At 44.8% G+C, this 25,164-nt stretch overlaps 1 protein-coding gene across 2 annotated transcripts in view; it reads right to left on the bottom strand.

Moving 5' to 3' along the window:
- Positions 1 to 2,421: 2,421 nt before the first annotated feature.
- KCNMB4 (potassium calcium-activated channel subfamily M regulatory beta subunit 4) overlaps positions 2,422 to 25,164 on the bottom strand; it is an 80,060-nt gene continuing 57,317 nt past the window's right edge. Inside the window, exon 3 of one of the 2 annotated variants that reach the window (XM_002711330.5) lies at positions 2,422 to 3,132. In XM_002711330.5, the coding sequence (XP_002711376.1) occupies positions 2,964 to 3,132 (169 nt within the window). In that variant the 3' untranslated portion in view covers positions 2,422 to 2,963. The remainder of the gene's footprint in view (positions 3,133 to 25,164) is intronic. The other variant, XR_011380162.1, reaches the window with a different exon arrangement.

Raw genomic sequence — 25,164 nt, 5'->3', positions numbered from 1 at the left:
TAGCGCCCATTTGGGGAGTGCTCCAACAGAAGGAAGACCTTTCTCTCTGTCTCTCTCTCTGTCTATAACTCTACCTGTCAAATAAATTTTTTAAAAAAAGATATCTATTTTGGTGCAAAAAAGTTTGAAATCCATGCATACAAGGGACCTTAAAAAATTCATGGAAAATGCATACTATGAAAAAAATGCATGATTTCAAAATCTTTTGCACCAAAATAAACATCTTTTCTTCCATTTTCCATGAACTTCTTTATGTACCATTGCACATACTTCCATGTTCCATCTACTCTCTTTAATCAGCTAATCATACATAATTGGATAGATTGCATCCCACACAATGTGATGCAAAGACGATGATCTTGTCTGATTCTGTTTCTACTGTCTGCTTTAGGAGAGTTCACTGTGTTGCTAAGACAACAAGGATGCTGCCACAGAAAACTGGGACTGAAGTCAAGGCACGGTAGCTGCCTCAAAGGATGTCAGAAATAGTGTGTTCAAGGCCTGTTCCACACCAAAACCTCTAACACTTGAAGTAGGAAAAAAAATGATCATCCCTAACACCTCCACACCCCTCCACAGGAGCCTGCCCTCTCAGTCACATTCTAAAATTAAGAAGGCTGCGGCAGGCACCTGGTGCAGCAGATAAGACACTGCTTGGGCTGCCTGCTTCCCATACTGAAGTGGCTGGGTTGGAGTCCTGGCTCCACTCCCAATCCCAGCTTCTTGCTACTGCATAGCCTGGGAGGCAGCAGTGAAGGATGAATTAATTGGGGTCCCTATCACTCTCATGGGAGGCCCAGATTGGGTTCCTGCCTCCTGTCCCTCTCCCAGGCATGGATGGTACAGGCCTTTACAGAGTGAACCAGAGAGTGGAGATTCCTGTCTGTCTGTTTCTCTCTGCCTTTCAAATAAATTAAATAAACTAAGAAGGCATTAGTATATGAATAAAAAAGGCAGGGAACTCTCATACCACTAATATGTACTGCTTTTAGAATCCTAAGGAAATAACTGAGGGGAACTTGTCCTTCAACTCCAATTTGCCATTTTTCTAATAGAAGCATGTCTGAAGACTATCAGAAGAAAGCAAGAAGCAATGATGTGTTACTTGTTTCTGCTACTGAAAATGCACTCTTATTTAAATAAACGTTTGATTCTATATGCTAAATAAGTAAGTTTGGTATTCACGGGGCCCCGACCGGTATTTGCGTTGTGTTTATGAACAGGTGCACAGAAGTGTGATCTCCTTGATACACTTGTGACAGAGACACAAAAGGCTCACCGGCAGCACTGATGTCAGCCAGGCCGCCTCTCCAGGCTGGTCCAGGCAGTTGGAGCCACTGCTGCGGTCTTCCTGTTTTAATACCCCTAACATCAAGGCCAGGACACCAAAAAGAAAAACAAAATGCTTGAACTGATTTTGAGTTTTTTTTCCTGACCTAAAATTAAGAGAGATGGAAACAGCACTGAACTAGGAGTGTCCTTCACAACATGTATGTTGTGCTCTGGCTCGGGGATAAGCATCCCCCAACAATCACAGGAACAGGTGAAGAAAGGGGCCTAGGGCTCAGAGCTGCGGCCAGCCCTTTTGTGTGCATGCTTTAAATACTTATTTATTTATTTATTTATTTGAAAGGCAGTTACAGAAAGAAAGAGGAGATTCATCTTCCATTGCTGGGTCAGTCCCCAACAGCCACAATGGCCAGGGCTGGGCTAAGCCAAAGCCAGGAGCCTGAAATTTCATCCAGGTCTCCCACGTGGGTGGCAGGAGCCCAAGTACTCTGGCCATCTTCTCATGCCTTCCCAGGTGCATTAGCAGGGAGCTGGATTGGAAGTGGAGCAACTAGGACATAAACAGGTGCTCGTGTCGGATACCAGCATCAGAGGTGGCAGCTTAATCCACTACGCCACAACTCTGGCCCCAAGGGGCAGGCCTTCTTAAGAACCACCTCCCTCTTTTAAATTTTATGTGATTTTATTTATTTGAAAGGCAGAGAGAGAGATCGATCGATCCCATCCACTGGTTTACTTCCCAAATGTCTACCAACAGCCAGGGCTACCCCAGGCTGAAGCCAGGGGCCTGGAATACGAGTCAGGTGACCCATGTGAGTAGCAGGGCCCCAAGTACTGGAGCCATCACCTGCTGCCTGCCAGGGTGTGCATTGTTATCAAGAAGCTGGAATCAGGAGTAGAGCCAGGACTCAACACCACACACTCTGATATGGGATGAGGGAGTCTCAAACAGGGTGTGGACTGTTGTGCCAAATGCCCGCCCCCATTCTCAGCTCTTAAGACGTGATCTAAGGAAAAGCTCTGGATTGGCAAAGGCAGGTGCTGGTAGATGCATTTCCCCAGCCTTTGAGGGTCCCGTGCTTATGAGACACAGAACTTCCTGGAGACCAAGTTACCAACACAGTATTCCTGTTTTCAAGCAGGAAGCAAAAGACTCTTTTTAATAATGGAACCTGAGGGTCATACAGTGAGGTCAAGAGTTCTGCGGGAATTCTCATTGTCAAGTAAAAGTTTAATCTAGCAGAATCAAATATAAACCACAAGGTTTTTTTTTTTAATCCTGGGTTCTAAGCATAAAAAAGGAAATAGAAAAGAACACAGACCACTCTATTTTAATATTTTAAGTAGCATAAATCATAATAGTTTGTATACTACACTATACAAAGAATATACTGTTACTTTCCAAAGAAATGAACTTCTTATTGGGTTTTCTGAAACAGTTACTCCATACAGCTCAGAACTTGACCCTTCAGCCATGGCGAGACACACAGAATACAAGCGATGAGGTTCCAAGGCTTCCACTGTGCCTGCTTCTGCTGCCACGGAGGGAGGAGCCTCTCGGAGACCTGTCGCGGCCCCCTCCGTCGCCTGCACCAGGAAACACGGGCTCTGCAGGTGGGCGTGTGCCAGCAAGTGCAGCTTCTGTGCTTTGTTCCCCGCGGGCCTGCTCCCCGTTACGAGAACTTGCGCTTCTTCATGGCTTCTGCCTTGACGGCCAGGCTCTTGGCACAGATGGTCAAGACCACAATGAGAACACCCACCACAAATGTCACCAGGGGCCAGAGGAAGCAGTGCAGGAGGACGATCTCATCGTGCGTGCGGTGCAGGAGCACGTCGTCTGGTCTGCAAGACAGTGGGAGGAGAGAGCGGTCACACGCTTTGATACAGCACTGAAAACTTACAACCTGCAGCCAGATTCGCTTTCCAGCCCCAAAAGGGAGACTCTTCATCGAAATCACAGATCTCACTCTGACTATAAATACTACATTTGGTGCTTTTCGCTCTTGAATCAAGTAATTGGTGCAAATGTGCAGATTATGTACAATATAATTTGCATGCTGCAAAATGTCAAAATTCTAACAACCTCATGCTGTTATATTCTCCTCCATTCAAGGTAGCTTATCATTTTCTACTTTCTCATCTTGCAGCATTCACTGGTCAAAGGACTTGAATCAGCCTATCAGTTATTGATGGGTAGACATTTGCCAACAAACCCAAACTAGACCTCAGCGCTTACATGAGGCCCAAATGATCTGAACTCAAAAAGAAAAGTCAGCTCAAGCCACTATTTGAATTGGTCAGAAAGACAGATGGTGTAGCCTTCAGGCCAACTCAGTTTTTTTATTAACAAGCAGACAATAGCTGGATTGAAAGCATGTTTTCATGTTTCTTCTTAAGCCACTGATCCTTTTCATGACAAATCTGGCAAAGTTTCAGCAATAAATTTTGATCTTGATCAATGTCAAATATTGACATAGAACCAGTATCTATTTTTCAATTCTGCATGGCCTCACGGACAGGAAGTGAAGAGGGAAGAGGTATGCCCCATAGGCCAAGGTCTCTCATCTTTGATGATTAGCAAGAGATCATGGCGCTTAGCTTTCCCATAAGAGGTTTCTATTTTGCAAGAAATTTCCATGATATCTGCAGGAAGGTTTGGTCTGCTACATGAGGGTAGCCATACTTCTTCCAGAAAAAGAAGAAAATAATGCAGAATAATCAGTCCAGTTGCCTGCAAGAACATCAAAGACTCCAGAGTCCACGGGACCTGCATTTAACAGAGAAATGCATTCCTGAGGAGTGTCCATTAGTCATAGCTCTCAGAATTCAGAGTCTCTTTTCCCAGAAGACTGAAGAAAGATGCCGAGTATTTCTGTTGTGCCTCCAGTGGCACTATCATGTGGCATTAACAGCAAGAGTTTTGCAGACTGGCTTTGAAATTACCTAATCTTTGCATTTTTTAAATTCTGCACACAAAGTGAGATGTCTATTGATACTTTATTTGACAGTATTTCAATTAAAATTTATATAGAGTGCAGAGTCATGGTAACAATTAGATAAAAATCACCCCAGCTTGCAGAAATTACCCCATTTTCTGAACACCTGTCTTCAAGACTTGGGCTACCATTAATTTATGTGTATATATGAATGCATATATCCATGTAAAGATTCATAGGTGTGGGGAGCAACTCGGACTAGACTAAGTTACTGGAATTAAGACTTATTCTATGCATCTGCTCTCCCACAATATGGCACTGAGAAGGGAGTAACAGCTTCTACACAGCTGCCTCCAGTTCAACCAATAAACTGTAGGACCTGCTCCTGATTGGAGGAGAGCAGCGTACTCGGCGTGTGGGTAGCAGAGTTGGGATTGGTGGAAGAGGACTATAAAGGAGGAGAGAGACAACATGCACCAGGAACATCTATCTGAAGGAACACCTGTGCAGCCCCCGAGAGAGCCGGCCAGCGGTGTGCCGCTCCCCCGCAGAAGTGGGGAAAGTGGCTAGGGGGAACCGCCCTTCCACGGAGGTGGAAGGGACGGTAGCCAACCCGGGAAGAACCAGCAACAAACCCAGGAAGGGCCAAGCAGACAAAAGAACAGCGCAGGGTCCTGTGTCATTCCTCCACGAAGACGGGGAGCAACAACATAATGGTGCCGTGACTCGGATATGAAGCCTAGGCAGGGTTTAGTGTTGCTCCTCCACGAAGAGGGGGAGTGACATAATGGTGCCGTGACTCGGATAGGAAACTTAGGAGAGAAGAAGCGGGAAGAAGTGGGAAAATACCGGAGAGAGAGATTAGCAAAGAGCCTAGGGGAAAGCCGGACGGAAAAGGTGCCGGAAGAAGCTATTGAAAGCCTAGGCATAGACTCGGATATGGACTGTGGGAAAGAAGTTAGGATTGAAAGCGAAAGTGAAAGCTTTCATAGACTCGGATGCGGACTATGGCAGGGAAGCTAGGAGATTGAAACCGAAAGTGAAACCTAGAAGAAACTTAGACTTGGATACGGACTGTGGGGAGAGGCCAGGAGAAATGAGAGGGGAATATTGTTGTTGGAAGAAAAGTTAGGGAAACATACCGGGTAGAGAAAAATATGTTAGAGAGGATGAAGCCGCGAGTGCAGGCTGAAGCGGAGATGTAAGCTATCTTGGGATTCTTCAAGTCAGCCCGGGGAGCAAAAGGCAAAAATCTGGAACCAGAGGCAGAGACGTGGGCCGCCAGGTTGGAATCTGTCAGATTAGCCCGGGGAGCAAAGGACGGGAAGCCAAGCCGAAGGGCGCAGACGTGAGCTGGGTTGAATTCGCCAGGTTAGCCCGGGGAACTTGGACTGAATACCGGTGGCGGAAACGTGAGCTGTGCTGTGTGACTCGTGGAAGCCGCCGCATGCAGAGAGAGCGCGCGGGGCACAAGTAGATAGGGAACCCGGGGCTAGCGCGAGGCCGTGGTGCGGACGCGAAGGGGCGCGGAGACCGTGGAGTGCGCGCGCGAAGCCGGGAAGCCACGCAGATGAGAGAAGCGCGGGCTGAAGCGGCTCAGAGCCGGGAAGCCGCCGAGAAGCAGCCTCGGGGCGGGCGCCGGGAAGCTGCAGGGATAAGAGAAACAGAAGTCTAGAAGTAAAATGAGAGAAATAGGAATGCTGGTAGATAGAAGTAAAATAGGAGAAATAGGAATGCCCGGAGATAGAGAAATAGAGAAAGGCCTCCCCACAACACAGCAATGAGAGAGCTTGGATTTGGTCTGCCTGATTAGTAAGACGATAAGCACCTGCGGGCGGCTAGCAGCTTATGCGCCGCAGGTCACCGAAGACAGGCACGTTATCAACACCAATAAGTCTCCCCACAAGACGGCAATGAGAGGGCTTGGATTCGGTTTGCCTGATTGGTAGGGCTTGTAAGCACCTGCAGGCAGTTCTAGCAGAGTAGAGCATGCGCTGCAGGGCACCGAACACAGGCACACATCAGCGCCTAAAAACTTCCTCACAACATGGCGAAGAGAGGACCCGGATTCGGTTTGCCTGATTGGTAGGGCTTGTAAGCACCTGTGGGCAACTCCAGCAAGCAGAGCAGAGTGTGCGCTGCGGGGCACCGAAGACAGGCGGGTATCAACGCCAAAAATAAAAAGAAAGGGGGATCTGTGGGGAGCAACTTGGACTAGACTAAGTTACTGGAATTAAGACTTATTCTATGCATCTGCTCTCCCACAATATGGCACTGAGAAGGGAAACAGCTTCTACACAGCTGCCTCCAGTTCAACCAATAAACTGTAGGACCTGCTCCTGATTGGAGGAGAGCAGTGTACTCGGCATGTGGGTAGCAGAGTTGGGATTGGTGGAAGAGGACTATAAAGGAGGAGAGAGACAACATGCACCAGGAACATCTATCTGAAGGAACACCTGTGCAGCCCCCGAGAGAGCCGGCCGGCGGTGTGCCGCTCCCCCGCAGAAGTGGGGAAAGTGGCTAGGGGGAACCGCCCTTCCACGGAGGTGGAAGGGACAGTAGCCAACCCAGGAAGAACCAGCAGCAAACCCGGGAAGGGCCGAGCAGACAAAAGAACAGCGCAGGGTCCTGTGTCATTCCTCCACGAAGACAGGGAGCGACACATAGGGCCGTAGTTTTGTCTTTTCCTGTTTCTATACATTTAAGTGTTGCTAAAAGGCTGCTTGTGACTGGTGAAGGGGAGCCTGCCCCTACTGCAGCTTTATTCTCCACACGAATTTGCAAGCCTGTCATGCCCTGAAGTCTTAAAAATGGCAGAGGCCAAGGTCCAAAAACAGGGTACAAGAGTTACAGCCACATGTTAGTCTTTGAAATCCCTCTTCCACTCTGCTGTGAGTCTGCCCCCAGCCACAGGCGCTCTCACAGTGGCCAGAGGCCTCTCCCTAAGTGCATAGGGAAGGCAAGTGCTGTTTCTTTACTTCTGAGAAGATCTGTTCTACTCCTCCAGAACATAGTGGTGCAAGGATGAGTTCCCCACTCTTCATCAAAAGGGGTGAATAACGCACAGATATTGTTAGTACCACTGAACTGTGCATTTCACAATAGTTAAAAAGGGGGCCTGCACTGTAGCATAGTGGGTAAAGCCACTGCCTGCAGTGCTGGCATCCCATATGGGCACCAGTTTGTGTCCCAGCTGCTCCTCTTCCCATCCAGCTCTCTACTATGGCCTGGGAAAGCAGTAGAAGATGGCCCAAGTCCTGGGGTCCCTGCACCTGCGTGGGAGACCTGGAAGAAAGTCCTGGCTCCTGGCTTCAGATAGGCTCAAATCCAGCTGTTGTAGCCATCTGGGGAGTGAACCAGCAGATGGAAGATATCTCTCTCTGCCTATGCCTCTCTGTAACTCTGCCTTTTAAATAAATATATAAATCTTTTTTTAAAACAATTAGTTAAAATGTTGAAGAAAAAGTGGAGGAGAAATGGGTGGAATTTATATCACTATATATATTTTTTTATTTTGACAGGCAGAGTTAGACAGTGAGAGAGAGAGAAAGGGCTTCCTTCCATTGGCTCACCCCACAAATGGCTGCTAAGGCCGGCTTGCTGGGCTGATCCGAAGCTAGGAGCCAGGTGCTTCCTCCAGGTCTCCCATATGGGTGCAGGGCCCAAGCTCTTGGGCCATCCTCCACTGCCCTCCCGGGCCACAGCAGAGAGCTGGACTGGAAGAGGAGCAAATGGGACTAGAACCCGGCACCCATATGGGATGCCGGCGCACAGGCAGAGGATTAACCAAGTGAGCCACAGCGCCAGCCCTCCTTTTTTTTTTTAATTTTGACATTTATATCACTACTTATATAAATGCGCATGTCATTTTCATAAGGGATATAATTTTCTAGTAAAATACTTCAAGTGTGGATCCTCATTGGTATTCCTTCTCCAGTCACTATTACCGATGTTGAATAATTTACCACAATATTACACAACTGAGCCAGAAACTAGCCCAGAGGAGGGTGGATAGAAGCACCGTGCATATTTTCTGAAACACAGTTTGAAGAACATGAACAGAAAAAGGCGGCTAGTAAAATGGAGAGGAAGAGAGGAAATAACCACACGAAAAGCTCGACCTACATATTTGCTTAGAAACTTGTTGGCATTCCACCCCCTACAAAAACCTTTTGGCAAAATGTTCTTTTAATATTTCAAGTGACAAAACACCACCATTCACTTTGAGCTAGCCATGTTGAATTTGTAATCACTTCAAAAAATGTAGACATTTCTTTGCAAGCAATTTATGTCCATTTCATTTCATATCACTCTTAAGAAGTCCCAAAGTCACCTTAAATAGGAAAAAATTTTGTTCTGCATAATGCTTAGCTACCTTATGATTTACTAAGATTACTTCTAAATTAGTCCTTGTGAACTAAGTCTGCTCATTCAAATTGGGATTGCAGGGCCTTCATGGACGGCATCTCCCTACCTCAGTGTCCGTCAGTTTTACCAGGCAGGTGGCTTTTAGCTCATTTAACCGCAGATTACTTGCAAAGGTGTTTAAAAGGCTTAGAGATTCAGGTGTCCATAATAATATGGTGGCGACTGGGGCTGGCACTGTTGTCTAATGGGATAAGCTGCTGCCTGTGCCATAGGCATCCCATATGGGCGCTGGTATGAGTCTTGGCAGTTGTGGGCCGATCTGAAGCCTGGAGCTTCTTCCAGATCTCCCATGTGGGTGCAGGGGCTCAAGCACCTGGGCCATCTTTTGCTGCTTTCCCAGGTCATTGGCAGGGAGTGGGACTGGAAGTAGAGCAACCAGGACTCCAATACTCATACGGGATGCCGGCACCACAGGCGGAGGCTTAACCTACTAAGTGTTAAGTTAACCTACTACAGTGCTGGTCCCTTAACAGCATTTACTAAGTACTTAACTTCCAGCCTAGTCTGTAGTAGGACACTTAATCTCATTTGGTCCTTAAATAACCCTATACTCAAAAAATGTTTAACCTTCACTTGACAACTGAAGAAACTCACACAAAGCAAGTTTGTTCAAGATTACATGATTAAAATAGTACCACTAGGATGTGAAGCCATACCTGTATGGTTATAATACCTGTATTATTTACCCTTATGCCAGCTTTTCGCAAATTAGATCCAACTATGGTGTTTGTTCCAAGGCAGTTTCCTGGGTTGCAAGGTCTAGAAATCTGTCTTTCTGAGAAACTCTGGGGTGATTCTATATTTACTTGAGTTTAAGAAGCATTCCATAGTTCTAATAGTTTAAAGAAGACACAGAATGACACACAAAGTGACTTAACTGCTTGTTTGCAAAACCACCCAAATTAATACTTCTGTCCAGGTCATTGTCATGGCCTCCACAACCCTATGCAAACTGTGCACCACATGAAGGTACCGTGGGATGAGCCAGGACGATAGTGGGGGTGGGAGGTAGACGGGAACGGGGTCGGGGTGGAAGAACAAGGAGCGGAAACACAGACCAGGGCTCTGGATTTGGTCAGAGTCCTTTGTTCTAATTTGCAGAAAGGTACCCTCTGGGCTAGCAGCAACACCAGTCAAAAAAGAGAAAAAGACAAATCGTCGGTGTATATCATCCTAAATATAGAAAATATATTTCCTTTGCCTTTGTCTCACCAAAGGGAATTCTGCCATGCCACAGTGCTTTTTCTGCTATGTAATAGAGGACAAAATGGTGACCTCTTTTTTATTTTTTTTCTAATGGGACGGGAAATTTCTTAACCTTAACTGGTTTATGTAAAAATCTGAATTGCATTACAATCGACTAGGACAGTAACTGCACCAACCAACTCAGGATGATCTACTTCAAAGAGCTTTCTCCACGAGATCCTACAGGAAATGGAAATCCTTCTAGATTTATTATCACAAGTGCTTCTCACTCATCCGAGCAGAGAATTTTCATTTTCATATAAGCTGCTAGAAAGTTAAATTTTGGCCATCGCAGCAGACGATTTAACATTCCGGTGCCAACTACACCCCTAATGCCTTGCCCTTTTTTTTCTCACACTTTTCTAACTTATTTTATCTTACTAAATCTCCCCAATCTTTTGGAGGGCTCATTAAACCCTTCTTAAAATAAGCATGGGAGTACTGAAGTATCTACATTTACATATCAAGTATACAATCAGCCACGGGAACTTCTTTAGTTGTGGAGATTTACTCATATTTCTATGACAAGTAATGTACTACATCATTATAAGAATTTGCACTTATGTATTTTGATGAAATCTTACTTTAAAGTCTAAAAATGCTTCATCATTATCACAATCAAAATAATCCTGCAGGCATAATTTCAGTCCATATGCCAGGCCTCTGGGATAGTAGCAGAATCAGTGATACCAAAATGTGATGATTTCATCCTCCAAATCTCTTGAATAAATGCTCAAAATCTTGTATCATGGATAACACAACATACTTAAAAAAAAGTATCTGAAATAGGTAACCATAAAAACAAGTGAATTGAGTACAATAATATCCTTGACTAACAGGAAAATGCAAATGCAATGTAATTAGGATGGAAAAAATAAATAAAAATCCCAGGCTAAGAAAAGCTACTGCCTTAAGCCTAAGTGAAATTTCTCTCTGAGCTTCTTGACACCCAAAAGAGTCCCACAATGAGTTACCCAAGTGCCACGAAAGAAGAATAGGGGGCTATAGGGGGCATAATTCATCAGAGCAGACTTTTTTTTTTTTTTTTTTTTGACAGGCAGAGTGGACAGTGAGAGAGAGACAGACAGAGAGAAAGGTCTTCCTTTTGCCGTTGGTTCACCCTCCAATGGCCGCCACGGCCAGCGCGCTGCAGCCGGTGCACCGCGCTGATCCGAAGCCAGGAGCCAGGTGCTTCTCCTGGTTTCCCATGCGGGTGCAGGGCCCAAGCACTTGGGCCATCCTCCACTGCACTCCTGGGCCACAGCAGAGAGCTGGCCTGGAAGAGGGGCAACCAGGACAGAATCCGGCACCCGACCGGGACTAGAACCTGGTGTGCCGGCGCCGCAGGCAGAGGATTAGCCTAGTGAGCCACGGCGTCGACCCAGAGCAAACTTTTTTGCTAAGGTTAACCTGACAACAATTTTGCGTGCACTGCTTCAAAAAATAATCTGCACAACATATTTAAAAGGCTCTTTAATAGCAGTTTTACAAAGCCGTGTCATGATGAAATCACTGGGGAAGTTTTTACAATGCTGATTCTAAGGCCTGAGAGCTGTCAAAGCCGATTCAGGTTTTAGGTAGCTGATGATTTTTCACATCTGGGAACAATGGACTTAACAATGCTTTTCAAGTACAAGAGCATCAGCCTCCTTGTTGACAACAGCTGAAGAGTAAATCACTCAAGACCGTGCACACATAGGCACCTGAAGTGTAAGCAGCCTGGGTTGGCGGCTGGAAGGAGATTCTTCTGCCGAGTTAGATTCCTCATGCGGGGGTGACAAAACAATGTTCCATAATGAAAACCAAAGAGGGGCTGGCGCTGTGGCTCACTTGGTTAATCCTCAGCCTGTGGTGCCAGCATCCCATATGGGCGCCGGTTCTAGTCCTGGTTGCTCCTCTTCCAGTCCAGCTCTCTGCTGTGGAAGTCCTGCACCCGCATGGGAGACCACGAGAAGCACCTGACTCCTGGTTTCGGATTGGTGCAGCGTTGGCCGTAGCGGCCATTTGGGGGGGGGGGGTGGTGGTGAACCAATGGAAGGAAGACCTTTCTCTCTGTCTCTTTCTCTCACTGTCTATAACTCTACCTGTCAAATAAAAAAAAAAAAAAAAAGAAAAAGAAAAAAGAAAGAAAGAAAACCAAAGAACCTGACAATATATTCTTTCCTTGATGAGTCTGTCTGCATGGAGCTGGGTTTCAAGCGGCCTTAGAAAGTTTCCTATAGAGGTGTAAGTATATAATGTATAAGCAAATATATTTCACTTATTTAATTTTTATTTGAAAGGTAGAGACAGAGAGAACTTCCACCTGCTAATATACTTCCCAAAAGCCCACCACACCTAGGAGTAATCACGAGGAAGCCAAGAGCACAGGACTCAATCTGAGACTCGCATGTGGGTGACGGGGACCCAAGTTCTTGAACCATCACCTACTTCCTTTCCAGGGTGCACACTGGCAGGAAACTACAATTGGAAGTGGAGCCAGGACTTGATCTCATGCGGTCCAATGCAAGTATTTAAATGAAATGCCACAGGTGAAAGAGGTGTCATAGGTTTTCAGGCAGAAATTACTAAACATTGCTATCTAATCTAGAAAACTCACATGTGGGTATTACTAAATGTTTTAGCTTTTAGCAAGCCTCCACGGTATGGACCTTCTAGAATGAGACTATTAAAACACATCCCATGAAAACACCTGACCTGATCTATCCATTAATGATTTTTTAAGACTTGCAAAGATTTTTTTTTCTAAAAGATATTACAGATGGGCTGATTAAAACGGTGGATTTGAATTTGGCATACTTGAGCTGTCCTGATGGAACCAAAGTGTGTAGCTGCTGTTGGAAGCAGCTGTAACACCTTGCCTGGAGAAGGGAGAAGCACGCTTGCCTTCCCATGCAGTCTCGAGAAGCTACCTGAGCCACGAATCTAGGCGCTATTTCAAGTTCTGCTATAAATTATAGCAGGAATACAGGAGCAGAACACAGAGATCCTTTTTCAGTGTCTTTCATGTTGCAGTGCTCTATTGTGGAGACCCACTTGGAATCCTAGAATTGCTGTAAAGACACTTTGAGCTGAAACCATCTGAGATTCCACAGATGTGGAAGGAGGCCTTCTTGGTTTCCCATATCTGACTTTTGAATGCAACAGCTTGGATAGGAGGCTCCCACAAAAGCCCTCTGCAGGGTGGCTTTACGGCCCAAGGAAGACAGAAAGTCCCACTCAGACAAACATTGTCACAAGCTTCCTCTCTTAAAACTCCATTTGTCTGGCCGGTGCTGCGGATCACTAGGCTAATCCTTTGCCTGCAGCGCCGGCACACCGGGTTCTAGTCCCAGTCGGGGCGCCGGATTCTGTCCTGGTTACCCCTCTTCCAGGCCAGCTCTCTGCTGTGGCCCGGGAGTGCAGTGGAGGATGGCCCAGGTTCTTGGGCCCTGCACCCGCATGGGAAACCAGGAGAAGCACCTGGCTCCTGGCTTCGGATCAGTGCAGTGCGCCGGCCGCAGTGCGCCAGCCGTGGCGGCCATTGGAGGGTGAACCAATGGCAAAGGAAGACCTTTCTCTCTGTCTCTCTCTCACTGTCCACTCTGCCTGTCAAAACAAACAAACAAACAAACAAACAAACAAAAAAAAAACAAAAAACAAACCTCCATTTGTTCTTCCCATAGGAGACTTGGGTTCCCCGCTCCTTGTTCCTCTTAAGACAGATAAGCCCCAGTTCTAATCACTTCTTTTTTTTTTTTATTTTATTTTTATTTTTTGGACAGGCAGAGTGGACAGTGAGAGAGAGAGAGACAGAGAGAAAGGTCTTCCTTTGCCATTGGTTCACCCTCCAATGGCCGCCGCAGCCAGCGCACCGCGCTGAATCGATGGCAGGAGCCAGGTAATTCTCCTGGTCTCCCATGGGGTGCAGGGCCCAAGCACTTGGGCCATCCTCCACTGCACTCCCTGGCCACAGCAGAGAGCTGGACTGGAAGAGGGGCAACCGGGACAGAATCCGGCGCCCCAACAGAGACTAGAACCCGGTGCGCTGGCGCCGCAAGGCGGAGGATTAGCCTAGCGAGCCGCGGCGCCGGCCTCTAATCACTTCTTACTCCTCATCTATGGAACTGTAACAACAACATCTGTGTGCTTTTTGCTTATCTTTTTGCAATAACTCCTGTTTATTTTCATTTTGTTTGAAAGTGGGGGGTAGGGAGTAGCTTTTCCATCCATAGGTTCCCTCTCCAAATGCCAGCAACAGCTAGAGCTGGGCCAGGTCAAAGCCAGGTGCCCAGAACTCAATCTGGGTCTCCCACGTGGGTGGCAGGGCCCAGCTCTGGCTGTTACTTAAGCCATCATCTGCTGCTTCCCAGGATACACATTAACAGGAAGCCAGATCAGAAGTGGAGGAGCTGGGACTTGAATCAAGCACTCTGTTAAGGGATGTAGGCATCCCAAAGGTAACTTAACCATTGTGCCAAACACCTGCTCCCACCTGAAAGGGTAGAAGAAAAGTATTTTATGTCCACCCCTGCACTATCATGAGCCTGTTTTTTGCCAATCTTAATCTTCTCATCTATAGATTGGGAATAAGAATATGTACCTTACTGGGTTGGGTGTTTAGCCCAGTGGGACCAGGGACCACCACTAGGGACACCTGTGTCCTACATCAGCATGCCTGAGGTCGAGCCCCACCTCCACCTCCAATCCTATCTTCCTGCTTAGCTGCACCTGGTAAGCAGCAGGTGAGGGCTAAGTAGTTGAGTTCCTGCTACCAATGAGGGAGATCCAGACTGAGTTGAAGGCTCCTGGGTTTAGCCTGGCCCAGGTTCAGTGTTATGGGTGTTTGGGAAGTGAACCAGTACATGAGAAATCTGCCTCTCTGCCTTTCAAAATAAATAAAACAAATTTTAAAAAATTTAAATCTACCATACTTCCAAGAAATATATGAGATATTGTAGGTGTTCGGTTAGATTACTGACTCACAACTCAGAAAATGATTTTAAGATGTTGACAGTAGCATATCTTATCCAAATATCTTCTCCAACCAAACACTGTCAGGATGGAGTCACAGGAAATTCTTTGGGTCAAACTGAAGCTCTGTTCAGCATGGATATCTTTACTCCCCCTCAGCCTCCTCTGCTCCTAAAGGTAAAAATTCCAGTCCTGTACAGGTAGGCTTAACGATAGCAAAGTTAAGAGACAAAACAAGTCTACCAAGCAAATGATTACTTCAATTCTAACAAATGCATCTGAGGTCAAGATAAGCAAGGAAGAATATTCAGTAACAGTAGACCTTGATTAGGAACACAAAATACAAGTTCTCCTCTTAGCTTATCCAGCAAAGCATCACTTAATATACTGAATTGTTGCGGTAGTTGGGCTAGACAAATGTTTCTGCTGATGAAGATGCTCCTACACATACAGCCCACACAAGTAATTGTCTCAACTGGGTCTCCCAAAGTCAAGGCCTGGGAAAGCCACTGCAGCTCTGGGCTCCCAAAGGAACATTCTTCTTTGAAGGTTTTACTCACACCACGTGGGTAATTATTGTGTCTACATCTGATTCTTAAAACCATGAGAGCAGGGAGCTGTAAGGGATGATTCCTGCCCAAGATGTCCCTGGAGGCCTCAGAACAAAAAACAAACAACAACAACAACAAAAAAAAAACCAATGGGGTGATTGTCAAGACTTGCATAGTAGACCAATGCTTGTGATTTCGCTTTTTAGAACAAAAAAGCAAATCAATCCATCCATTTTATCCTAAGGTCAGCTGGACATAAAAAAGGCTTTTATCAATGATACATCATTCTTGTTCTTCCATTGAAAATACAACAGAAGGAGAACTGTTAAACTAGTTAGATATCCTGGGATCAGATCAAAGAAGGTGCATTCAATTGTGCTTCCTTCCAGTCGCTTTCCTCCGCCAGCCTCGTGTGTGAGCTGCGGAGAGAGGGAGGGTGTCACTCACAGGTTCTCTCCCCAGCTGGAGATCCGGCCTTGCGGTTGCTGATTCCATGAGGGTTTTGCAAACTAGATCACAGCTGCATTTCAGAAATTCCTGTGAGCTTTTCTTAAGAATTCAACGGTTCTTTGGGGGTAATTTTTTTGAGTTAACAAGTAAGTTGTTTATTTCACAGCAAGTGTTTCTGGTCAAAATGTTAAAACTTAAGGTTTAAGCAGAAATAAACTAGAGAAAAGACAATATACATATTCTTCTATTCATCACATATTCTAAGAATTTTCACCTTGTGTTCCTACTATGTAGCTCCGATTTTAAATTGAAAATCCAATACTATTCTACATTAGTGTGGATGATTTAAGTTGTGTGGGGATGACAGTGGTCATTTGGAGAAGACTGCTCACCACCTTATTCTCCCCACCCCCACCATAAAAACATTCCAGGTAAGTCAGGACTTTAACTACCTAGAGCAGACCACAAATACTCGTAAGAATACTGACATTTTTAGAAATCTTGGAATTTCTTCATTTACAAAATGGGAAACAAAATCCTTATTAAGAAGACTGAATAAATGGACACAACTGGAAACCATTATTCGTAGTGAAACAAGCCAGTCCCAAAAAGACAAATACTGTACGTTTTCTCTGGTCTGCAGTAACTAATAGATTACCCAAAAGGTAATGTATAGAAGTGAAATTGACACTTTGAGATGGGATGATTTTTAACAGCCCTTGTCTCCACTGTTGAGGAACAGTGGTTTTAGATAGATAGATACATACATACATACATATATATATATATATACATACATACACACACTATTTTTGAGCTCTTAGTGTAGGGTTAATCTTATGAGTATAAAGTTAACTGAAAACAAATCTTTGTAAAACATAAGAATGGGAATAGAACAACGAAGTGGAAGAAGGGTGGGAGTGCGGGTGAGAGGGAGGGTAGGGTGGAAAGAATCACTATGTTCCTAAATTTGTATATATGAAATACATGGAATTTGTATACTTTAAGTAAAAGGTTTCCAGGTTAAAAAAAACAACAACAACAAGAAATGTTAAAAAAAAAAAAAAGACGATGAGATGCATGCCTTGTGGTGCAGCAAGTTGAGCCGCTGCTTGGGATTCCAGCATCCCACTTTGCAGGGCCAGTTGGAGTCCCATGTACTCTGCTTCTGATCCAGCTTCCTCCTAATGCACCTGGGAAGGCAGCAGAAGGTAACTCCTGTACTTGAGTCCCTATCTGTGTTTTCTATTGCTGCTCAAATTTAGTGACTTAAGCCAACACAAATTCACTCTTTCAGTCTGGCAATCAGGAGTCTGAAATCTGTTTCACAGAGCTCAAATGAAGGTACAAGGAAGGCTGTGTTCCTTCTAGAAGCTTCTACAGGACAATCCATTTCCTGGCCTTCTCTAGCTTCCAGAGGTTGCCTGCATTCCTGAGTTCATGGCTGCGACTCAGCATCATTGTTTTCTTGCTTCCACCACCATATCCCCTTTCTCTTGTTTCCTTCTTATAAGGACTCTAATCTGATTACATTTAGGGCCCATCCAGATAATCTGGTATAATCACCTCATCTCAAAATCTTTTACTTGATCACATCTTCAAAGTCCCTTTTGCCATCTAAGATAACGTAAAACCATGGGGGATAAGGAAGTGGACATTTCTAGGGGCCATTATATAGACAACCAGACAACTGTAAACTACCTTCTTATATGACCTGAATAATCAATTTCTCACTAACAAACACTTTCTACCTCTTTCACCAATCACTCATGCAGGACTAAATCACTGACAGAAGCATTGAAGAAAACCTTAGGGGAATAAACTTTCCTGGCATCCCAATCTGAGTTACACAAAAATATTTACTTCCTTCATCCTTTTTTTTTTTTTTTTTTTTTTTTTACAATGTTAGCCTTTTCGTGGCACAGGTATTTACATACAAAACACCCTCCCCTTCCTGGAACATGAGTACACACAGTGAACACTGTTCTTTCCTTCGTCCACACCACTTTCCTACATGGTGCCTTTGCTTAGCTAGAGTTCCACTACTTCACCAGGACGCTCTGTTCCCAAGGACACCATTACCTGAACTTCGTCATTTTCACACAACCCTAACTCCACTTCTTCTGAAGGAAGTGCCTCTTTATTTTCTGTGAGATTCCCTTCTTGTGTTTGTAATACATCTTTGTAATTTCCTTTTCAACTCTACTCTTTGTCAAATACGGCCTTCCTGGGATCACTCCCGCTGTAACATGTCACTAGTAATTCCTATGTTAATTTTAACCACAATTCTATGCCATAGCCTACATTTGACCTTCCTGGACTTTTTTTTTGTTTTTTTGCCCTCAACTATTCTTCAAGTTTTTTTTAAAAAAATTCTGAGTTGTAAAATTGAGCTGGAATTTCCAAAAAAGGGAAATTCAGAGGTAACAGTTCTTCATGTCATTTTAATATTGGTGATTTATGAGCCTTATAATTCTATTTCATATAAAGTTTTACCATCTCCCTATCCAGCCCATTCCATTCTTTAATGACCCACATTCATTATTTGAAAAGCAATATTATATTATTAAATCAGGTTTTAGCCACAAATGGGGACATTTAAGGCTGCCCATTGTGTCCCCAAAGAAAATCTCTCAAAACTCAGTATCTATCTTAGCAATGCCTATTCTGGGACAATCATGCTCAGAAAATAGAAACGTTGATTTATGATGCCAATGCCCAAAATACCCTTCTGTTTTGCAGTTTCTTAGAGGAATTAATTCTTCAGCATCAAATAGTGCCTGCTACGATCTACCTTGTCTTACGAACACAGAATGACAAAAGGGACTCCTGAAACAAACCAGAAGCTGTAAAGGACGAACAGCAACAGTGCCAATCATACCAGGACATCCCACGTTCCCCTCATTGTGTTAGGCCAAACAACGGGGCCCCTTCTTTACTTTGTGAGGCTAAATACCAAGTACATAGAGCTCTTCTAGAAAAGGCTGCAAACATTGCAAGTATTAATCCCTGGGCAAAGATATTATGTGTCTTTCTCTCAAAACCTTGAAAAACAAGGTGGAGACTCCTCTTTGAAATTAAATAAATGATACCCAAGGACCTAAAAGCGGGTATCTTGTAAGTCCATCCAATGCCATAATTCTAGGACTGTAGCCGTAGCCTTCAAACCTGCTTCATTGTTTCAGGGGAAGAAAGCTGTGGGTTACACCAGCAGAGTGCCTGCACACATTAAAAAAAAAAAAAAAAAACTTCTGAAATATCATTTTAACAACCACGTTTTGTGTCATTTCCCTAAACTGAATCATGTTCTCAGCCCTCGCTCCAAGCAAGAGGACACAGAAAACGAGCAGGAGATGTAATCACGGATCACACTTGCCTTGTGGGCGTGAGAAACCGTTTCCAGGGAGAAAATGACAAACATACTGATGCACCCAAAATATGCATATCAGCTAGGATTCCATTGGGTGTTTCTAAGGCTGGCAAGAGCTTCAGCATTTGGTTCTCAAGGAAATGAGGAGGGTAAGGAATCCCCTCAAATGTCAACGTGTTTTCCTACTGCCTGCAGAGTATCAGGCATGTTGTGTGCAGTTGTCAGATGACACTTAAAGGAGGTCAAGAGATTTTCTCTCCATGGTTTTGGACATGAAGTCAAGTCAGCAAGGGCCCCCTAAACAGTAAAACCCAACTGGGGGCAGCGCAAAGCAGGATCCTGAACTCACTGAAAGTTCAAATGCAAATGTCCTGACAAAGACCAGGTTCTGTCCGGCTCTGCAAAGGCTGGATTTCTTCCAGTGGCTCCTGCATCTCCTAGGGCATCCACAATCCTTCAAAGAAAGGAGTCAAAACCTAGTGCCGCAGAGTTTCAGTTAGGCAAACCAGTGGGTGGAAAAAAGGGCAAGATCTTAGGCTTCATGAGGATTTTCTCAAAAACCACGCATATTTGTTTGAAATTGCAAATATCACCAATGTATCTGCATAAACAGTCATGTGTATTTGCTGGTGTTTTTACAGACCGTGCCAACTATTTTCAGAAAATTTCCGAGAGCAAGTGATCATGTTTACAATTCTGTTTTTCATCAGTGCTTTTCTTCCTGCTTGTTTTGTTAATCTACCACCAGCCCAGCCAACCCCATGTACATATAACATCTGTCACTAGGACTTCTTGTTCCTTCACCCCCTGCCTCTACTTAGGTGCTCTGTCCTTCTTGAAGAGCCTCCCAAGGCTGCTACTCCTACACACATCACTGTTCAGACCTGGTATGCTAGGAAGTGTTGTCTGCCCAGATACGCCAATAGCAAATGAGCCCAGGCAAGTGAGTAGACATTCTGTTATCTCTACACCTAGGATCTGGTAACTCATCCTGCACTCATTCATTCTGTAATTTACTCTCAGGAAATGACCTTCAATGCCTGATTAGGTTAAGTCTATTCCCTATAATGAGATCCTCAATGAAGAAAAACCAGCCACTTGCCACAATTTGCTTCCTTTTATCTATGTCTTGCATGGATGTTGCACCATTATTTAGGCAGCTCTGGAGAACAGATGCTCGAATGTATCCTGGGAGGGGGAAAAGTCAATTGCAAATCTTTGGATTATTAGGAAAGCTCTGGGGAAGGGCTTCATCCTGTTATAATATTATCATTCTAGAAGATTCCCTATTGTTTTCTCTTTATTTATTAATTTTTATTTTATTGGAAAGACAGATTTTCCATCTGCTGATTTACTCCCCAAATGCCTGCAACAGCCAGGGCTGGGCCAGGCTGAAGACAGGAGCCTGCCACTCCATCCTATCTCCCACATGGGTGGCAGGGACCAAACTACTTAAGCCATCATCTTCTGCCTTCCCAGGGTTCACATTAGCAAGAAGCTGGATCAGAAGTGGAGTAACCAGGACTCAAACAAGGCACACCGATACGGGGTGTGGACATCAGAGGTGGTAACTTAGCCGCTGTGCCGAACTCCCGCCCCAAACATTCCCAATCTTTAAAAGCCCATGTTTTTAAATGAAATAATTTAAGTTACTTTTTAAATTAAATAATTAGCAAAGTATATGTACTTGGCTACTGCATGTAGGCAGAAACAAATAGGTTGGCATTTCTATCAAGGCTAGCAATCATTCATTCATTTTAACTTCTAAATTATGTAGTAAAGAGTACATGAGTAATAGCTTTGCATCCAGGATTTTTTTTGTATTCTAATAAGCAGTTATATCTCTTGGCTTAAAAGCATTAAGCAGACTTGGAAGTACTTTTGCACGATAAAATTAGCTAACTTATTTGAGGCTCTTTTTCTAAACAATAAATGGTTCACAAATATATGTTTAGAGAACTAAAGTACTATAGAGAAATGTATAGCAATAAAAATGGTGACTTCTGGCTCAATAATGTAATGTGTTAAAGTGTATTTTCATCTGCTTGAAAAGCAGAGGGAGGGAGGGAGGGAGGGGGAGGGAGGGAGAGAGAGAGAGGGAGAGAGGAGGGAGGGAGGGGGGGGGAGGGAGATCTTCCATCTGTTGGCTAACTCCTCAAATGCCCGCAAAAGGCTAGGCAGAAACAAGGAGCCCAGAACTCCGTCCTGATCTCGCACATGGATGGCAGGGGCCCAAGCACTTGGGCCATCACCTGCTGCCTCCCAGGATGCATTCGCAGGAAGCTGGATCACAAGCAGAAGAGCCGAGACATGAACTGACACTCTGACATGGATACGGGCTGCCTGGTTGGTTAACCGGCTGCACCACAACACCCACCCCAATAATAGAATTTTAAAACTTGAGTAATTAAAAATATCCTCTCAGTCAATCTTAAAGTCTCTCTTAGATGTGTCAGCAACTTAATTTATCCTGGTAGCATGTGATATCCAAAATTAAAAAAAAATATATGTAAATAACCGTCTGGCACACGACATGTGGTAAAGAGTTTGAAAATCACTAAAAATTTCAGGCACGGGCATTTCTAGGAAATGTTGCTTTATTGCCTTTTCCCATGAGACTAGCACAAATGTCCCAGATAGGGGCCACTCCTTCAGCCAGGATCCTGCAGGCATCATGGCATGGAACAAAGCTGCATATGACCCTAGACTGGCAGGCACAGAGTATACGCTTCTACTGCTATAAACGTCTAAGAGTTTCTGGTTCTTTCCGCAGAATAGTTCAGCCTAAGCTCAGTTTACGAATTCAAAATCCAAGGCGGTCACAGTTAGTTCCAGTGTGACTGTTAGGCACCCGGGTTAACAGCCGACGTGGATGCCCACATCCCATATTGGGGTGCCTGGGTTTCAGTCTTGGCTCCATTTCCAACTCAGCTTCCTGGCAATGCACACTCTGAGAAGCAGCAGGTGATGGCGCCGATACTTGGGTTCCTGCCACCATTGCAGGAGACACAGACTGAATTCCAGGCTTCAGGCTTTGGTTGGGCCCGGCCTTGGCTGCTGTGGTCATCTGGGGAGTGATCCAAGAGATCGAACATCTCTCTTTGTGTCTCTCTACCTTTCAACCAAAGTGAAAATACATTTTAAAAATGTTCTCTCTTAATCTAAAACACAGAAACAGCTTATAGGCATAGTTGTGCATATTTCAAAAGACTATCTTGGTTCTCTTCCATTCAGCCATTCAACAACACCTGCAGAATACCTACGACGGTGGCAGGCTCCAGGGTCATCCTTGTGTGTGCGCTCTGCCTACAGCGGCAAACCTGAGGGCAGGAGGCTGCTTCTCCTGTTTACATACCCACTACCTGGCATAAAGCCTGGCACCTGCTCTGGGTACTCTGTGAATGTTCTTCACATATTGATGGAATCCATCTCAAAATGCAATGGACACTTGCACAGTGCAGAGGTACTAAAAGAGAAGGGTACTTAAATTTGCCTGAGAAAATAAAAAGGAACTGTCTTTTGGGCAGACATAAAAGAAGAATAGGAGTTTAGGGTTTGGTGAATAAACAGGCAAAGAATTTGTTGGTAGACAACACAGCACATACAAAGCTCTGGTTCTAGATGATTTGCCACCAAAGATACACCAAAAAACCATACAACAAACAGTACAGTAGCACAATCGTTGGTCAGACTTAATAGAGCCCCTTACGCGATCCTCTTCTAGTACGGAGCAGAACCTGGCAGATGCCAGTGGTGCTGCCGCAGCGCGGTAAAGAGCATGGATCTGGAAATTGCATCAGGAAGTCGGGATCCTGGCTCTGACACTTGCCAGCTGTGGGATCGGGCAGGTTCCCTAAGTTCTCTGTGCTTCAGTCTCCTTGCAGGGCTGAGGCAGGGTTGTGGCACACCAGCAGGTTAAGCTGCCCCTTGGGACACAGCATCCCGTCTAGGAGCCCTGGTACAGAGTCCTGCCTCCATTTGTGATACAGCTTCCTGGGAACACACACCTGGAGAGGCAGCAGGTGACGCTCAAGTATGTGGGTCTCTACCACCCATGTGGAAGATCTTTTTTTTTTTTCCACAGATAGAGTTAGACAGTGAGACAGAGAGAAAGGTCTTCCTTCCATTGGTTCACCCCCCAAATGGCCACTATGGCCAGAGCTACGCCGATCCGAAGCCAGGAGCCAAGTGCCTCCTCCCAGTCTTCCATGAGGGTGCAGGGGCCCAAGCACTTGGGCCATGCTCCACTGCCCTTCCGGGCCACAGCAGAGAGCTGGACTGGAAGAGGAGCAACTGGGACTAAAACCCACTGCCCATATGGGATGCCGGAGCCACAGGTGGAGGATTAACCAAGTGAGCCATGGCGCTGGCCCCGCATGGAAGATCTTAGATGAGTTCCTAGGCCCTGGCTTCAGCCTGGTCCAGCCTCAGCTGCTGAGGCCATCTTGGGAGTGAAATAGCAGATGGAAGATCTCTCTCCCTCTCATTCTCTCCTCTCCCTCTCCTCTATCACTTTGCCTTTCAAATAAATAAAAATAAACTTTAAAAAATAAGAAAATGTGATGGCATTGTGGCCCAGTGGGTTAAGATGCCACTTGTGACACCAGCATCCCAAATCAGAATGCCAGATTGAGTCCTGGCTGCTCTACATCCAATCCAGCTTCCTGCTAATACGCGGAGGATGGCAGAAGAAGATGACTCAATACTCTGGCCCCTGCCACCCATATGGGAGACCAGGATGGAGTTCCAGGCTCCAGGCTTTGGCCCAGCCTAGCCCTGGCTATTGTGGCCATTGGGGGAGCGAACCAGTAGATCAAAGTGTTTTCTCTCTCTCTCTCCTCTTTTTCTGTCTCTCCCTCTCTGATGCTCTTGCCTTTCAAATAAACAAATAAATTTTAAGTAATGAAAAATAAAATGAGGATTATAATACTGTATCTTGTAAGGGTACTGTGTAGAGTCAATGGGTTAATATATATGAAGCACTTAACAGCCTGGTACAGAGGAAACATGATATATAGGTGTTGGCTACTATTGAAGGCCAGAGGAAAGTCTCTATCTATGTCCCAGTTCTTTTTAGCCATTTAATCTATAACTTGAATAAGGGAATTATTCAAATTAGGCACTAATTATTCAAATTAGGCACTATTCACATTAGGCACATTTTGACTTATAATTAAGGTAGCATTATGATAGAAAAAATAACAAATATGTATGAAAATCAATCTAGTACTATAATCAAAATTCAAAACAATCATAAGAGACCAGAACAATCAGTCAACAACAATTTATTTAGGGATAAATGTAAAATTATTTCATTTTAAAAAATGTTAATTTGTTATTTATTTTTCAACTTGAAAGAGCAATGAAGAGAGACAAAGACAGACAGACAGACAGACACACACACACACACAGAGATGGACCAACAGAGAGAAATAGGGAGGGAGAGACAGAGGGAGGGAGGAAAGGATCCTCCATTAACAGATTCACTCCCCAAATTCATGCAACAGGAAAGGCTGGGCCAGGCCAGAGACCAGGAGCCTGGAACTCCATCCAAGAGATCGATGATAGGAGTGGCAGGGGCCCAAGCACTTGGGTTATCATCTGCTGCCTCCTAGGGCATATTAGTAGAAAGTCAAATAGGAAGTAGAGGAGCTAGGACTCAAAAGGGCATTCTGATATGGGAAGTGGACAACCCAAGTGAGGGCTTAACCCACTGCACCATATACCTGTCCATTAATTTTCTAAAAGTATTTTATTTATTCAAGAGCAGAGCGCAAGAGAGAATGAGAATATATTTGATCTACTGGTTCACTCCCCAAATGCTTACAAAGGTTTAGTTGGGCCAGGGCTGAAGCTAGGAGCTGGGAATGGCACTGATCCCCCGACTTCAGCCATCACTGCTGTCTCCCAGGGTCTGCATTAACAAGATGCTGGATCAGAA

The sequence above is a fragment of the Oryctolagus cuniculus genome, chromosome 11 (genome assembly GCF_964237555.1).
Source record: "Oryctolagus cuniculus chromosome 11, mOryCun1.1, whole genome shotgun sequence".
NCBI classification, from domain to species: domain Eukaryota; kingdom Metazoa; phylum Chordata; class Mammalia; order Lagomorpha; family Leporidae; genus Oryctolagus; species Oryctolagus cuniculus.
Note: the sequence above shows the minus strand (reverse complement) of the source record. Positions and strands in the feature narration are given on the sequence as shown.